General features: G+C 35.4%; 1 protein-coding gene across 3 annotated transcripts in view; it reads left to right on the top strand.

Annotated features, from left to right (window-relative positions):
* Positions 1-18,834, top strand: part of THSD7A (thrombospondin type 1 domain containing 7A) — a 454,120-nt gene that overhangs the window by 261,796 nt on the left and 173,490 nt on the right. For all 3 annotated transcript variants that reach the window (XM_037836795.1, XM_037836794.1, XM_037836796.1), the window contains exons 5-6: positions 8,289-8,444; positions 9,637-9,849. In XM_037836795.1, the coding sequence (XP_037692723.1) occupies positions 8,289-8,444; positions 9,637-9,849 (369 nt within the window). The remainder of the gene's footprint in view (positions 1-8,288; positions 8,445-9,636; positions 9,850-18,834) is intronic.

Below are 18,834 nucleotides of genomic sequence, written 5' to 3'. Positions count from 1 at the left end.
TATATGCTCAAGTTCTTCTTCATTATTCACTTAGAAACAAAAGGTGGGATTGTTCCAGATTCTAACTGTGAAGAATCTCTGTCATATTGTGGCTAACACACACGTTCTAAACTGCTTATTTTAATTTATAATATCTATTAATGCTGTTTTTCTTCTTAGGGACATTGAATCAACCTTGGGTTATGGTGTAATATTTCAGTATAAGTTTTACATAGATAATTCTACATGTCCTGTTGTAAAAAAAGAAAAACAATAAATTTGCAATGTTGGTGACAGATGGTACATTCTAGCATTAGGAAAATGATATTTTTATCAAGCTGTTGTTACAATTAGTAAAATTTAAATTATAACAATGATTGGCATCATGAAGAAGATGTATATTTTGAAAAATGCTACATATTTTTAATGTTCTTATTTTATATGAATCAGGGACAGTGAGAGAATTTATCTGGCACATGTTTGTTGCTATAAATAGCTAAAAAGAGAGATCAATTCAATTTTATTTGAATCAAGAGTGAAGACAGTGGTTTCCTAGGCAATATGGCATGTGGGCACAGGCATATGGGCCTCCCTCAATGATTCCCACAAAAATGACCAATGGAATGTACAAATATGAAAAACCTGCATCAGCCTTTGGAATTAGGAAAGAGCCTAGTCAGAAGCCAAGACTTTTGAGGAGTTTTTATTTGCTGAAATGAGTTTGATACTAGATTAAAGGAAGGAAAGTACTAAGTGAAAAGAACAATCCCTTTGAGATTTTGTAGAATTTCTGGGGGAGGTAGGAAGGGACCCCAGCAGAACTCTCCCTGGCCCCTAACTCAGCAGGGTTAGGGCTGAAGCAAGAGCAATAGCTGGTCCTCACTTCAGTGCCCTCCGCTCTCTGCCAGGGGTGGAATTCAGACAGCAGACCTGCTACCAGGGAGGTTCAGTCGGTTATTCAGAGCAGATGGCTTCCACATCTCTTACAGCACTTAAGTGCTTACGTCCCAGCTCCTTCCCCACCATCATTCTCCTCACTACCCATAACTGAGAAGTGAAAATTAGAATATATAACTGAGAAGAAAAGGAGTGCTCACTTCTTTCTTTAATCTGGACGTAAAGATCCTTTATTGAGATATCTGGGAAGAACCTCATATCAATTTATGAAATATATTCAGTGTAACTTCCACTTGACTATAAGCCAAAATAGAGCAAGCCTAAACCTCCTATAACCCAAAACAATGAACAGACAGAAAAATCAAGAGGCCTGTTTAAAAATACTGTCATTCCAAACATAGGGACTGCTCAAATGAACAGCTTAACTCTGAGAGAATCTAATGCAAGAAACAAACAAAAAATATTAGAATATGTCTGATTTTTTTCACCTCAACACAATTCAAGAGGGTAAATAAGTGCAAGTACACCCATGCTTGAAGAGGAAGCAGTCTGTGATCAAGCAGTATGTTCTGCAGATGAAAATCATGGCTATCAATTCATGAACTGCATGGGGCCAGGGCTCAGACATTTGGATTCTGAAGATACTAATTATGATGTAGAAAATGAACTAAAGTACTACTCCATATATGCTTCATAAAGAAACAATATGATGTCTTGGGTTTAAAGAAGAAAAGATTAATCAAAAACAATAACTCATTAATGAGTTAATCATAGCTGGAAAGGACTGGCAGTGAACCTTGAAGAACATTAAATGCCTAGAGATAATTATCAATAATTGTTTTAAATATGGTAACAAAATTGATTAAAGAATAAATGTATTAACTTTGAAAACAATGCCCTATATTATTAAAAAGAGTCTGATGGGGTTTATGTCATTAAATTAATCAGTGTGAGAAAGACAAGGGAAAAGAAATTTTCTGTGAATAAAGTTTAGTACAAGAATGTACAGCAGTTCTTGAGAGCACATTTATAGTCCCTCTAGCTTAGGTTTCTTTTGAACGGGACCTTTCTTTATCTCTACAAGATATAACTTTGGGGTAGGTGTAAGCAAGAAGGTGTTGAGTAAGCCATCAACAGAAAGTTAGAATTAAATCTACTATGGTTAAACATACACCCCAGCACTACCACACATATATAATACTTAAGAAAGACAAAGCAAAAACAAAACAGAAAAATCACCACTTCTGCTGTTGGCCCCACAGTGTCCTTTGGTGTAGGGTATCTAACATGGTGATGGTGCTTTGCATAAAGTAGGCATTTAGTATTTTTTTTAACAGACTCAACAGAATAAGAAAGGAAGGGAAAATAATTTGTAAATGATTTTATTTTTAATTCTTCGGAGTGTCTCATGTCATCAGGCACTATCATATTTAGTATTAAAATTTCATCAGTTCCTATACCAAAATTAAGTTTTAAATTGAAGAGAGTTTCCTTGTGGTTGTGAATTGGCAATCAAGTGAGGTGGTAAAAGGGAAAAAATGCTATTTCAATAAAAATTTTTATTTTAAGGAAAGCCAATGGAAAATAAATTGCAATATCAAAAGGTTTTGAATTCCTAAAATTCTCAGCTGTCTTGCTAAATCTATGAATGCATTATTAAATTTATTGCATTTTTCTCAGCCTTTGAAACCTAAATATCTTTTGAATGAATATGGAAAAGGCATATTATTATAGAAACAGGTCTGAAGTAGACTGTGTGAGATCTCTGATTTAAAATATTTTGAGACCCCAAAGATACATTTTTATAACAAAAAAGTTAAAGATATGCATGTAGGATATTATTTATGCATTAGAACTAAGAGATATTTTAAAAATTAGATATTAAAAATTGATGAAAAATAAAAATTGATGAAAAACTGTTTCTTATTAATATACTAATGATTCATTCTTTAGATGATTATCCCTCCTAGCTCCTGACTGTACTTCCCACCACAGTCACCAAATAGGCTGTTTAAAAATCATGTTCAAGTCAAACCATCCTTTGTAGTATAGACTTCTAGGGGTGTGGGTGGGAACTAGGGAAAAAACATGGCTTCTGTTAATGGCCATATCATAATACGGCATGGTAGATAAGAGTATAGCTCTGAATTTAAGTCTCAACTGCCACTAATTAGCTGTGTGACCTTGGGCAAGTTACTTAATCTAGAAAGATTCATCTTAAATTTGGAATTAGAATTGCACCTAGTTCATGAGATTGCTGTGAGGATTAAAATAATTAACTTAGTACATTCTTAAGTGTTTGCTGCTATTCTCAGTGTAAGTATAGAATATCTCACTTGCTCTAATTTTATTGTGATTTAATTGTGATTTCCAGTAAAATAAAATGTCAGTTTCCATTCCAAACTGAAACATCAAAATCAGAATAATTGTCACCAAGAGATCATCAGGGTTGATATTTTATTATTTTGATAGTCTCAATTTATTAAGCTTTTTGTAATATGCACACGTGCACTATATTAATAATTTATTTTATTTTAAAATTAATTATGACCTATTTTGTCAAGAACAGATGGAGTAGAGGTAGAAGTACATAATACAGATTCTGGAGCGAAATCTACAATTTCCTAGCTATGTGACTCTGGGAAAGTTACTTTACTTCTTCATGCTCTTTCTCCAACTGGGAATAATTATCCCCCAAATGGAGAAAATTGAACTACCTACCTTACAGAGTTTTGTGAGAATTAAATGAATTAATATTTGTTAAGTACTTGTTACACCTGTAATAGTGCTGGTACATAGTATATACCATATAAACTTTGGTTATTAAATAAATCATGCCCCACTTCCATCCTCAAGTGGAAATCCTCTTCTAAATTTTGTGTTTATTATTCCTTCCTTTTCTTCATTTATTTGACCTGCCATGCCCTCCGTCCAAAGACCACCAGAGACACACACCCCTAACTGAACGCACTGTGTTTAGTTCTCATTGCACTGAGGGAGAACGCACACCATGGGGAGCTGGGCATCTTAGTCAGAGTGTCAGAAAGGATTTAATACAGGATTTGGGCTTTGAATAGGAGGATTTTGAGGAGAGTTCAAATAAGCCGGCTTTGCTCCAGTTTGAGAGCCGTAAGGAAGTGAGGATGATTTTATGATGGGGTATCTTAATTTTAGCCGGAAGGAGGGAAGACTAGAGGGAGGCCAAAGCTGTAATCGGTAAAGAAGCAGCAGTCACTCATTAGCTGGGGGAAGGAGTCTTAATATTTTTGTGATTCACATGCTGAACTTGTTTTTGCTTGGCAAAACTGTAAAGTAGTCTTGTTTTTTGTCTTACTCCATCATGGTTGCAGAATGACCCTGTCTGATACTGATCCTCTGTGAAATTGTTCATGTCGAGCAGAAAAACACCAGGACCTCGTTGCAAGTGCCAGGCCAGATCCTGGATTTTAGGGACTGCTGCTTTCTTTCTTAGACTTATGTATTTGTCCCAAAACATTATGATATCACTTTTTCTATTTTGAACTTAATCATTAAAATTCAAAGATTATCAGACTGAATAGAAAAATAAAATCTAAAATGGCATTTTATGTATCTATTAGATTGTTAAAAATTGGAGCAGAAATCAATGAAATTGAAACAAAAATAATAGAGGATATCAACAAAATAAACAGCTGGTTCTTTGAGCAGATCATGAAAATTGAAACCTCTAGCAAGACTAAGCTCCTGAAAAAGAGGAGAAAAAAAGAAGACACAAATTACCAGCACCAGGAATGACACAGTGTATATTACAATAGACCATGCAAACATCAAAAAGAGAACAAAGGAATGCCACAAACAACTCCATGCACATGAATTTGACAACTTAGACTAAATGGAGTACAAAATATCAAAATAAAAAAATACGACCTACCACGACTTACCAAATATGAAATAAATAATTTATATCACTTTATACCTACTAAGGAAACTGAATTAATTATTTAAAAGCTCCCAAAAAAAGAAATCTCCCCTGAAGTTTTCACTGAAGAATTCTACCAAACATTTAAAGAAGACTAAACATTAATTTGACACCATCTTTTCCAGAAAATAGGAGAGAAAGGAATCCTTTCCAGTTCATTTAATGAAGCTGATACCCTGATACCAAAACCAGATAAAGACAGTCCAAACAAAAGGAAAACTACATGCAACTATCCCTCATGAATATGGACATGAAAATCTTTAACAAAATATTAGCAAATAGAATTCAGCAATATATAAAAAGAATTAAAGACCAAGTTCAAATGTAGTTTATTCCAAGGATGTAAGACTAGTTCAATATTGCAAAACCAGTCAGTGTAAACCACTGTATTAACAGGCTAAAGAAGAAAAATCCTGTGATAATATTGATCAGAGCAGAAAGAGCATTTGTCAGAAGTTGATATGTACTCATGATTAAAAGCTCACTGAAAAATAAGAATAGAGAGGAACATCCTTAACTTGATAAAGAACATGTATCCAAAATACCCACAGCTAGCCTTATACTTAATGGTGAAAGACAGATTTAGAACAAGCAAGGATGTACACTCTCCTCACTCTTATTTAATATAATGCTGGAAGTTCTAGCCAGTGCAATACGGAAAGAAAAGGAAATGAATGGCACTATTTTGGAAAGGAAGAAATAAAGCTTTTCCTATTTGCAGATGACATGATTGTCTACAAAATCCCAAAGAACCTAAAAAAAAAAGCTCTCATTCATAAGTGAATTTATCAAGGTTGCAGGGTACAAGGTAAATATACAAAATCAATTTTATTTCTATATTCTTGCAATCAAACATGGACACAAATTAAAAATACAATACCATTCACAGTCATTCAGAAAATAAAGTACTTAGGTGAAAATATATTAAAACATACATAACACTTACATGCTGAAGACTTTACAATTGTGATGAAAGAAATCAAGGAAGAACCAAAATGAAGATTCATACCATGTACCTGGATTGGAGGACTCACCCTAGTAAAGATGTGAATTCTTTCCAAATTGATATGCTGGTTTTATGCAATTCCTACAGTAATCAAGAACTGAGTAGTATTGGCAGAGAGAAAGACACACAGACTCTGTCTCTTGGTTTCTTTGATTAATGAGCTTTAGATACGTAAAAGGACATATCTATAAAATCAAGGTCATTTTTCAAGAATTATATCATCTCAGTGTGGACTTGGTTGGCTTCACAATATAGCAAAGCAGTCCTCAAGAGCATTTTGCTTCAGCAATTCTTCGAGCCTTTTTTCATCACACTTCTCTTTTAGTAGCTAAAAATTTATTGACTGATTATTCTTTTTGATTCATTTAAAATACACCAAAACCTAAAATTATATCTACAAATAAAATAGCCAGGAATTAGAAGTATAATATTTAATCTGTTTTCAATGCTTAAAACCATGTTTCCCTCTTAAAGTTTTCGATCTTATTTATAAAATAAATTTTTTAGGCTCTGATACTCTTCACAATTGCATATCCTGAAGATTTCCCTTTTATAGTAACCATGATTTCCAAAACAATGTAATAACTCTGAGGTATAAAATTACTTTTAACCAATTGAAAAGAAAAAAAAAAGGAGACATTTCAGATCATTATACACACAGCTGCTAATTTAAATGATAGCCTGAGAAATTCCACAAGTGAATGTAATTTACTTATGTTAAGTTGCAGTTATAGGGATTTTTCCCACATACTACAGACTCTTAGGACTGTATGTGTCCTAGAGTTCATTTTTATGTAAAATATTTTTCATTGATGTCAAGTCATTTTTTATATTTGGAGACACTGAAACATTTATTTCTGCATTTTCTGTTATTAGTGTGCCAAGTACTTTCACTGTTGGAAAGCAATAAAATTAATCATTTTTGTCTTTGGCTGATATGATAATGCACATTAGCAACAATCCAAATAAATTTGAGTGAGAATGCTCACTGTGCTCTCATACTAAGCAAGTTAGAAACACAGTTATCTATTCTCAGTGCATGTGTGGGGGTGGGAGTGCAGGGGGGCGGGGAAGTGGGCTAAGCACTACGAGGAGTAAAAAGGAAAAATAAAAGCTTCAGAATATTTTTCAAAACCAACAAATGTGGCAGTAGGAGGGGGAATTAATATAATACCCTTTACATAGCGTTTATGATTGTGCTGGTGTGTGTATGTTCATAAACTTCCTTACTCAGAAACTGGAATATAAAGTTGCCTTTGTTTTCTGTATAGTTTAAGGTACAAATGGAATATGCAGTACTGTTATATAACTAGGACAATAAAGCTCAAAATATTTTGATTTCTCTATGAGTTTCTTTATGCATTCACATGCAATTGCAATGTTACAGTCCTCCCAAATCTGGAGAATGAGAAATATCTGAGGTTTCCATTATTTCAGTTCTTTGTTCTACAAGTGTGAGCACCCCAAGTAACCATAGGGAAACAAGAACTGGCTTTTGTTAAACGAAATGTGCATCCAAGACAATTTACCTCTTAAATTTTTTATAACAAAATATTATAGCTGTTACTGTTTAAAATACACAGCTAAACTTGATTCTCCTCTGCTGTCTCTATCATTTCAAATATCTTCCTCACTTCGTCATTTTAACCAGAATTGTGAACATAACTTGACATTAACTGTCAAAACTGTCATAAATGTCTACATAGGAACCAAACTGGAGGTATCCTGATGGAAAAGAAGAAAAGCAAGGGCAAGCTACACTTTCTCATTGTTCTTGTTAACTTATGAACAGACACGGATAATGAAAAATCAGTCCCCTTAGCAGTACTGAGGTTTGTAGCACACATGCAGGCTATAGATTCTGTGAAAAGTTCTGGAAACGATACAGGTGAGCCATGCAGCTGGAGGTGAAGAGAGTGGCTCCCACTGGATGGCACGAGCTCTTCCTTCATCAAATGCACCTGATACCTCTACACCCGTGGGCCAAAAGAGAAGGGAGCTCGCTCGGTGAGAAGGACCTCGGTGGATGTTTTACCCGAAAAAAGTAAAGCTATAGTCTTCCTCCTACTGTGTTCACTCTAAAGCAGATTCTCCTTTCTTAGAACTATGGAATTTTAGAGTTAAATTAATCTTAAAGATTATTTTTTGGAGTAGGAAAGTTAGACTTGGCATTGCTTAATTGCATGACTGGTGTTTCTAAAGCTGGTAATCAAACTCAGTTTGCAAGGCTTCTAGTTACATTTGACAACATTACGCTGCTTCTTTTTCCCATTCCTTTTCCTTTTGTTCTCAGGATGAAGCTGAGAAGCATTGGAATAATGTCTTGGTCGCACTTCTTTAAGTATTTTCCTCCTCTTTAGTCTTTCAGAAAAAATTCATATTGTTGATCATGACAGGTTTTTTTTGGTAGAATTTCTTAAGTGATTTCTCTGTTTTTCTCCAAAACAGCCTCAAAACCAGTGGACTTGAAATTATGCACTGGTCCTGTTCCTAATACTACACAGCTGTGCCACATTCCCTGTCCAATTGAATGTGAGGTTTCACCTTGGTCAGCTTGGGGACCTTGTACTTATGAAAACTGCAACGACCAGCAAGGCAAAAAAGGTATGTAATATTGAGATGACATTCTTCAAACTCCCATTGAGTTAAAAGCTTTAATTATTTTTTAAATGATGCTGTTTTACCTATGATAATTTTCTAGAATGGCTAGAGAATATTGGTTGTAAAAGCTGAACAAACCTAACTCTGTTGCTTGTAGCGCAGGATTAAAACACAAGAATGTAGGCAAGCTGTTCTTTAGACAACAGGCAAAAAACCTCTGAGGCAGTTTAGTACGGTGGTTAAGATGAGCTGTGGTGTCAGGCTGAGCTAGATTGGTAAACCTACTCTGTCCCTTACTATTTGGTTAACTTAATTAGCATCTAAGTCTTTTTCCCCTTATTTGTAAAATGCATGTAATAATATCTGACACCCAGATTTGCTCTAAAGATTAAATGAGTTAATAAACATAAAGCTACTGCCCAGTAAATGGTAATATTTGATACTTTAACAGCAAAAACATAAAAATAACTCTTTACCTTTTTATAATGTAAATGGTATATCTCAGAGGACTAGAAGAAATGCTACAGTTTTACCACGTAGCAGGCATAATTTTCATCTGACCTAGGAGTGTCTGTTTTGTTTAAAAGGATAGTTTTCTAGTGGTTCTAGTATGTTTATATGGCAATAAACAAACTTTATTAATTTAATTAAATATTCCCAAGAAGGGTAACCCTTAGGTGCTATTAAAGTACAAAGCAAAAAGGCAGTTTCTCTGGGACCATAGCACTTTTAAGAGGTTCCTTTTCTAAATTTAATCATATAACAGTGTTGAAAAATTCAAATTAATGGCATTTCTCTCTGGTTATGGATATTTCTGAATAGCTTGAGATTTCATTGTTTCTCTGAAGATTCTCTAGCTCCAGACTTTCTAAATCCATCAAAATACATCTCTTTTTCCCTCTCTCCTTCCCTCCAAGAACCTACAAGGAACATGAGAAATACATGATGTTTCTTCCCTTACCTTTACTATATTAAGCCAAAACGAAAGTCTTCCTTTTGCCATTCTGTTCATTCATTTATTCATATAATAAATAATTAATGAAAGCCAACATTAAGCTAGAGTTCAGAGAAATATCAGTGATTAAAACAAGACATGACTTTTATCCTCACTGAGCTTTCATTCTGGGATTTCATTCAACTTTCTAAAATATTCAACCTCTTGATGGTTACAACAAATATTTCTCCAATAATTCAGGCTTCAAACTGAGGAAACGACTCATTACAAATGAGCCCACTGGAGGCTCTGGGGGGACTGGAAACTGCCCTCACTTACTGGAAGCCATTCCCTGTGAAGAGCCATCCTGCTATGACTGGAAAGCAGTGAGGCTTGGAGACTGTGAACCAGATAATGGAAAAGAGTGTGGCCCAGGCACTCAAGTTCAAGAGGTGGTGTGCATCAACAGTGATGGTAAGACAGATGTGTCTATTATGTTTTTATGAAAGTCTCTTTAAACCTGGAAATATGCTTTTACCTTTCACCTTAAGTTAAAATCTTCCTCATTATAACTGGTTTTAATGATAAACACAGAATATAGCTGCTATATACAGTGTTGTGCAACCATCACCAATATCTAATTCCAGAACCTTCTCATAACCTTGAATAGAAACTGATGCCCATTAAATACTCTTTCCCATTTTCCCTCCTCAAACCTCTCCAACCACCATTTTCTTCCTGTATGTATGGATTTGCCTACTCTAGACTTTTCATATAATGGAGTCATGTGATATGTGATGTTTTGTGTCTAGAATCTTTCACTTAGCATAATGTTTTCAAGGTTTATCCATATTGTAGCATGTATCAATACTTCATTCCTTTTTATAGCAAGTAACATTCCATTGTATAAATGTACCACATTTTGTGTATCCATTCATACGTTGGTGGATATTTGGTTTGTTTCCACCTTTTGGCTATTATGAATAATTCTGCTATAAACATTCATGTACAAATTTTTGTTTGAATATCTGTTTTCAGTGCTTTTGGGTATATACATAGGAGAAAAATTGTTATGTTTAACTTGTTGAGGAACTGCCAAACTGCTTTCCACAGTGGCTGCCCCATTTTACATTCCACCAACAATGTATGAGAGTTCCAGTTCTTCTGGGTCCTCACCAACACTTGTACTTTTCTGGCTTTTTGTTTTGTGTTAATGGCCATCCTAGTGGATGTGAAGTGGTATCTCAATGTGGTTTTGATTTGTATTTCCCTAATCTTTTCATATGCTTTTTCGTCATTTGCATATCTTCTTTGGAGAAGGATCTATTCAATTCTTTGCCCATTTTTGAATTGGGTTGTTTGTCTTTCTGTTGTTGAGTTGGAAGAGTTCTTTTTATATTATATCTGAATACTAGATATATATTAGTTACATAATTTGCAAATATTTTCTCCCATTCTGTGAGTTGGTGTTTCATTTTCTTGATCGTATCCTTTAGACAAAAGTTTTTAATTTTGATGAAGTTAAGTTGATCTGTCTTTTTCTTTTGTTGCTCATGCTTTTGGTGTCATATTTAAGAAAACATTGCCAAATCGAAGATCATGAAGATTTTCCCCTATGTTTTCTTCTAAGAGTTTTATAGTTTTAGCACTTAAATTTAGGTCTGTGATCCATTTTTAGTTAACTTTTGTATATGATGTGAAGTAAGGGCCCAACTTCATTCTTTTACATATGGATATCCAGTTGCCCCAGATAATTTGTTGAAGAGACTGTTCTTTTCCCATTGAATGGTTTTGGCATAATTGTCAAAAATCAGTCAGCATAGATATATGGGTTTATGTGGGTTTATTTCTAGACTCAGTTCCATTCCATAGGCCTCTATGTCTGTTCTTATCCCAGTATAACCACTGTTTTGATTGCTGTAGCTTTGTAATAATTTTTTAAATCGAGGAAATGTAAGTCTTCTAATTTGTTCTTTTATGAGATTATTTTGGTTATTTGTGATCCCTTGCAATTCCATATGAGTTTTAGTGTCAGCCTTTCCACTTCTGCAAAGAGACCATTAGGATTTTGATGGGGATTACATTGGATCTGCAGATCCTTGAGGGTATACCACAATTTTAACAATATTAAGTTTTCCAATCCATGAACCCAGCAGGTCTTTCCATTTATTTCACTAGTCTTTAATTTCTTTCAGCAATGTTTTATACTTTTTAAGTATGTAAGTCTTGCACCTCCTTGATTAAACTTATTCCTAAGTATTTTTATTTTTTTGATACAATTGTAAATGAAATTATTTTCTTAATTTTCTTTTTGGATTGTTCAGTGCTATTGATAGAAATACAACTGATTTTTATGTGCTAATTAATTTATTAGCTCTAACTAATTTCTTAGTTTTTTGTGTGTGGATTCTTTAGGATTTTCAACATATAAAATAATTATTTTGCAGAGAGTTTTATTTCTTCCTTTACAATTTGGATGGCTTTTATTTATTTTCCTCATCTAAATGCTTGGGCAAGGCCTTCCACTAGAATGTTGAATAGAAGTGGTGAAAACAGGCATCCTTCTCTTGATCCTGATGTTAAGGAGAAAGCTTTCAGTTTTTCCCCATTAATTATGATGTTATTTTGGTGTTTCTTATGTATGTCCTTTATCATATGAAGGTATTTCCCTTATATTCCTGGTTTATTGCTGCATTTATTTTTTTAAATCAGAAAAGTGTTATTTTTAGTGGTAGCAATAAAGGAGTTCCATGAACAGTCACAGGATATTTTTTCATTTGAAAACAGGTTATTTAGAATACAAATTAAATCATCATCAGGGAGAGGGTGTATTACATTGTCAAATTTTAAAATAACAAGGCAAAGATGATATTTTCTCAAGTATATTTACTACATGCAATAGAAAATAATAATGAAAAACGGAAGGGCTGTAAGGGTTCAAAGACTTGATTCTAGTAATCTTATTTTTACCTGATGTTGTGTCTTAGTGATATAACTTAACTTCCAAGGTCCCAAGCCATGAAATCTATTGCAGTCTAGAATTCTTGCATCAGCCTCCTCCTGCTCTCTGAGGGCCTCCCCTGTAGAAATGTCACTGAGGTACTTAGATGATAGTTTTGCATGAGTTTCCTTTCCTGAACTTTAAACTTCTGTAACTGACTTTGACTTGATAAATTATTGTCTTAATGTTAGTCCTGACATAGGATTTTTACATTCCTCCCAAGAATACCACTACTGTTCGAAGCAGAACCCCTTACCCTCAGCAATTCTTGAGTCCCACTAAGGAACCATAGGACTGCCCCAGGCATAGATTAGAATGTCTGGATATGACTGTCTCTAAGGTTCCCTCTAACTCTCAAATCCTTTGACTGAACACCAGAGCCCCAGGGTTCCATGGTTTGACAGTTTATGCTGCTTACAGCATATGCAAAAACATTCTGGTGCCCCCTCAGGGGCACTGAGACATCTGCCAGCCATCATAATTCCTTCCCTCCTGTTTTCTTCCAGCAGCAGAATTGTTTCCTCCTGTGACTCAGTCACTTTTCAATGGAGAAAGATACTCTCTGGGGTGGGAGACTGACACTGACAAGACACTGCTATTACTGAGGAATTAGCCTTTCGACTCAGAAATGTACTATGTCATCTTTTAGCCAAGGTCCAAGGTAGCCATGCAGGACAGATTTAAGTAAAATACGAACCAGTCCTGAGGTTGGAAGGTAATGGATCAGATTATTGCTCCCAAGTTTTTCTGATGGATTTAGTGTACTCTCTGTTTCTTCTGTGTGTATAATCAGCTGTGATACATTCTCTCTTTAGCTTTTACCCAATTATACTCTAAGGAGAAAGAGAAAATAAGATTTGGGGATTGGTTATAGAAAAAAGACAGCAAAAGAAATACATTCTGTTTCTCTTACTCCCACTTCAAATCCTAACTTGGATTAGATGGTACTCTTTTTTTTTTTTCCTTCTAAATTACTGTAGTAATATTAAGGGTCATGTTTATTTTAATATCATTGGTAAGTCCTGATATGGCTGTTTTATTTTTTTCTCAATTCCAATAATTTTTATTGTCCTTCAATAAATATAGGTAGGAACTAGAATCCCCCACATATTACAAAAAGTGCATTTGAGTGAGGCAAAAAGCTATACACTAAAAGCTAAGTGTGTATGGAGCTTCTGCCTCAGTGAAATGACAACTGAAAAGTCATTTGATATTATGACCTTCCTCGGTGTTTGTGCAAAGTGAGTATATTTTAAATATATAGAAGATCTGGCTGTTTAAATATCAGTGATTAATTTTAATTTTGTCAAGTAACAAATATTTTATAACACAAATTATCACCTCCTAAATTGTTTTGTGAAACACAAAAGAATAAGCAGAGGAATTAGATGTATCTAGTTATATTAGGAAATAATTTGTTGTAACCTAAAAAGAAATGTATAACTCACAAATTCATAAGCTGCTTTCACTTTGTTACATCACAGACAGAATGAATTAAAAAAGATCGTGACTTATATTCAGTTTTTTTTTTGTCCTTCATCAATACATTTATTTCCATAATTAAATGTTACTTCCTGACATTAATTAGCTGTAGTGCAACTCAAGTATTTTAACTGGCTCAAGTATAGAGCTGTATAAAATCAGAAAATTCTTTATTGTTTTAAGTCCTAGGGTCTGCTCAAATTTGTATATAACTGAAACATCATTATGCTGATAGAATCAGAACAAAAGCTGGAAACCTTTAAATACTACTCCAATATTATCATGTGGTCAACCTGGTAAGTGTTTAGCAGCTGCACCAAATGTTGTTTTGTAATTAAATCGGGCCAAGGGAATTAAAGTTGATTAGTTGTGCAGACTCTACCTCTAGGCCTCGGCTGCAGCTATAGATTTTGTTTCATAATTAAGTTAAAGCTCTACTGGGGAAATGAAGAATTAGAGTCTGTGAACGTAGCAAGTAATAAAATGACTTTTTTTCTCCCACATTCCTCACAAATTTCACAACTTTGTTAATGACCTCAAAGCATTTAAAGTCTCTATTTTTCTCCTGAAATATTTCTCATCCAGGCTTCCAGAGATCATTAGGATTCGTTGTTGTTGGTGTTGTTCATTTTCCCCATCAACTTCTGAAGAGCAAGGTCAGTTGGGGGAGTCTTGCCAAAGTGCAAGGAAGGGCTTTCCATTGCTTCTTTGAAAGGCAGAGGAATGTAACAGAATTGTAAGACTAAAGAGACTTCAGAAGACAATTAGATTCCCTAGAAATGGATCGAATTTTATATTTATTAGAAAAATATTATGCAGGATTCAAACATATTCAGTAAAGCAAATTCCAGATCTCTGAGCACAAATGCATGAAGTACTCCAGAGGCATACTGGCGGGCAGGAGGGATCTAGAGGATGTTACAGCTAGAGACACACAAAATCTGCCCTATTTTAGTTTTTGTGATATCTGTGTGTGTTTTACTCAAAAGCGTAAATCTGGCAAGGTAAGAGTACTCTGTTTCCCAAATTGGTTGGTTAAAAGCAGAGCAAAGAAAGGTTTAATAGGCTGGGTGGGAGGAGAGGAAAAATCTATTGTATTGATTACTTAAGGTAGAGGGAGACTGTAAATGAAAGATTGTTTCCATATTGCCTCCTCTCTGGAAACAAGAAAATAAATGATGCCACCCATGTTTCATTACCCTGAGATTTATTTCAGATACCAGAATATATAGCATTTCTGTATGTATTTCAAAATCTCAGTTTTTGTTATTCGGTTCTTTCTGCTTTACTTTGTAAAGCTGGGAACCTCAGCAGTTTCAGAATGCCATCACTTCCATGCCACCTTCCTTACACTTTCTCCACGCTAGTGAAACTAAACAAACATAACCAATGACATTCAAGTGCACAACTCCCTTTCACACATGACCAAGACTTTTATGAAACCAAAAAATATTTTCATGGAAGTAAATCACAATTCATCATTACACAGCTAATCCTAATCAGGATTAGGATGCCTGCAGTATATTAAAGACTTGCTCCCAGGAGATATCACAGAGAATCTGAAAGAAGCAAAATAGAGAAGGGGAGAATATATCAGAAGTCCCCAAGTCCACCTAGGTTTCAGTAATTCACTAGGAGGACTCTGGGGACTCGATATAGAATTGTATTCATGGCTGTGATATGTTCCAGTGAAAGGATACAGTGAAAAATCAACAAAAAGAAAAGGCAAATGGGTACAGTCCAGAAGAAATCAGTCATAAGCTTTCAAGAATCTTCTCCCAAGGGAGTTACACAGGACACAATTAGTTTCTCCATTAGTGAATTGTGATGATGTATGTGATGTGTTTTCAACCAAGGAAGCTCATCTGAGTGTCGAGGTCTAAGATTTTTTGGGGGGTGGGGGTGGGGTCAGTCTTGTAGGCACCCTTTGCCTTTCATATAAAAAAATTCCAAACTTCCAGAAGGAAAGCAGATGTTCAGTGTAAACCACATTGTTTACACAGACAGTTTAAGCACAGTAAGCCATTCTTATAATTTAAGAAATGGTGGCAACCCCCCGGAAATTCAAGTACCCAGATGCCAGCCAACCACCATCCTTGCAAGCAGATCTAAGGATACCAGCCTCAGGCCTGCTTTGTTAACTCTTTTCTGATCGAGGGAAAACAAGGCAAGGACAACTCAGCATAATTAAGTGAGGAGCTCTGAAATGTAAATTATACCTCAAAAGTTGTGGTTCTAAAAGCAAAGGAGATGGGCTTTTATACTCTCATAACAGTCAATCATTAGCCCACAGCTGCTGGCTGGAGGGAGGTGAGTGGGCCCCAGAAGCTTCCAGATCTCCATATTGGCCAGACAACCCTAGTGCTTGGGGGAATTGGCTGAAGGTCTGGAGTAAGACTTTAGCAGCAGAATCTGAGAGGTGGGCACATAAATCCCCGGAGATCCCAGCTGGGCGGCAACACTGTCTATTACAGGAGTGAGGAGTGTAAGTGTAGAATATATTTTTCAAAGCCTTAAACTTGATTGTAATGGGTGACCTCTACATTACAGAGGAATGACCATGAACATAAATGGTTTTTAGTTTAGGAAAATGCTTTTGTGGGACATTTTGGTTGAGAAATGCGAGGTATTAATCCACATTGCCTGGGTAATAGCAAAAGAGAAAGAACCGAGTCATTCGTCAAAATAAGAACTTTTAAGTTAACTCTGACGGTATAAGGGAGAGCTGTAAAGAATTTAGAAATGATGAAAGAAAATGTACAAAGAATCTTTCAGGAGCAGTGAGAGGGAGGATCTTAAGGTAAAAAGGGGAAAGGTTTAAGAGCCACAATCACCTAGAAATACCCTTTGATATGAAATGAGTAAATCCATCTTACAGGTTTGTTCCCAGTAGCACCCTTTAATTATCCTGGGGTGATTATTAATAGCATCCCCTTTTCGACTCTTAACAGTGTCTTGGTTTGAACAGTAAGCAATATGATCACCCTAGGGATGACTGATATGTTTTTGGACAGAGGAAACAGAAAATTGGAAACAAAAGTGTCAGGAGAAATATTAGGTCTATGAAAACAACTGGAGAAAATAAAGAGAGGGAGAGTCCATTGTCACTTAGGAGGCTCCTGGATCTCCAGTGGAATTCAAGTCTTTCTATTTGAATTTTAACTGAAGATGACACTTCAGAAGACTGGAAAACCTGAGGACACCAAGCCATGGGTTTTGGTATTATTTTATGTTTTAAAATGTTTGAATACATTTTCCAGTAGTTAAAATTGAACAGCACAGTCATAAATAGTTTTTACCCTTCCCATCAAAAAAAGTAACTTTTGTGCCATATTTTATCATAATTAATCATCAGTGATGGACAAGAACATCTTATTATCCAAGAGCAAGGATGAAGACGAAAATTTAAGTTTAAAATTAACTTCATAATGGAAACGAAACCAAATAAGAATTTGTTTCTGAAACTGGGGAGAACTCTGAGTTCAGATCAGTTCAAATGATCTATAAAGCTAGTCGAGAACACAATTTCGAATGCATGATAACCCTCTGGAACTGGAATCTACTTCTTAATACAAATTACCCAGCCATTACATGGAAATGCTGATCTTTTAAATGCAAGAATATGTCCTATAATTGAATTGTTTTTCCATAATTTAAGCAATAAATCAACTAAGAACTTTTCTTCCTGTAGAATGCTACACCATTGAAAGTGTTTGGAATATAATTAGGTTGGATATTACATTTAAGTTTAGGGTCTCTTACTTTACAATTAAGATCATATAACACTGTTTGTAGGAGTTTGTTTCCTATAATTGGGTTGAGATACTCTATTCAATTTGTTGTCAAGATGAAAGTCCTTACAGCCTTTTAGAAAGTTTAAGGCTATAAGATTCCTCAGTGTTGGTTTATAGTGATCACAGTTTTATTTTGGGCTTAAGAAATCTGGCATCAGATACCCTGACATATATATCATAGGATGTTTGATTTATTGTTAATAAAATTATTTTTTATTTATAAGAAAATCTTCAGGATTGAGTCTCACCCTGGGTTAGACTACTTATGCCCTGCTTGAGACATTACAATAGTTTACTTATCCCTCCTCTGTATTCACTGGCAACCTTTATCATCCTCTCTTTTATCTGATTGATCTTTCTAATCCTCATACTTGACGTAGTAAATAATTATGGTGCACCACATATGTGCCAGCCCCTGTTCTACTTGCTGGAAATGCAGCCGTGAACAAAATAATACAATGCAGCCCTTGACTTCTTGGAGTTTATTCCAAGAGAGGAAGTAGGGTGGGAGACCATAAGTGGATAAACAAGGAAATTATGGTACATCAGGAGAAGTTTCATGCTATGGAGAAAAATGTAGGGTAAGTGGGAATAGGGAGTACCTGGGAGAAGGAAGGGATTGTTGTTTTATCTAGTGATCAGTGACGGTCTTATGATGGAGTGACATCTGTGAAAAGACATACAGGAGATGGAGAAGTAAACGCCATGAGAATCTGAGAAGAGGATGGTCTAGACGGGAGGAAAAGCAAATGCGAGGCCTTGAGTAGGAACTGCTTTAAATATCTGAGGAAAAACGAGGTGGCTAGTGTACCTGGAGTAGTTAGGGAAAGAAAAATTGGGGGCAAGGTTAGAGCCCTTTGGCTTCTTCTCCAAGGGTTTTGAGCAGAGAAGTGATCTGGAGTGACTTACGCTTTTAAAGAATCACTTGTGTCGCTTTGTTGACTTCAGGGGAGCAGGGAAGAAGCAAGGAGGAGGATATTGCAGTGACTTGGGGGAGAGGTGATTGTGTGGTTTACACAGGGGTGGGAAGAACTGGGGCAGATCAGTGGAGATGTTGGTATCCTGAAATCGAGTTTTCCTCATTCTGGTATTACAAGTCTTCCACCAAAAACGCTCCCTTGATCATGTCATACTGCTGTTTAAAATCCCTTGCTGACTTCCTGTTGCCTCCTGCATGAAGTT

This window comes from Choloepus didactylus, chromosome 5 (assembly GCF_015220235.1).
Source record: "Choloepus didactylus isolate mChoDid1 chromosome 5, mChoDid1.pri, whole genome shotgun sequence".
In the NCBI taxonomy this organism is placed as follows: Eukaryota; Metazoa; Chordata; class Mammalia; order Pilosa; family Megalonychidae; genus Choloepus; species Choloepus didactylus.
This window is presented reverse-complemented; position numbering and strand designations above follow the sequence as displayed.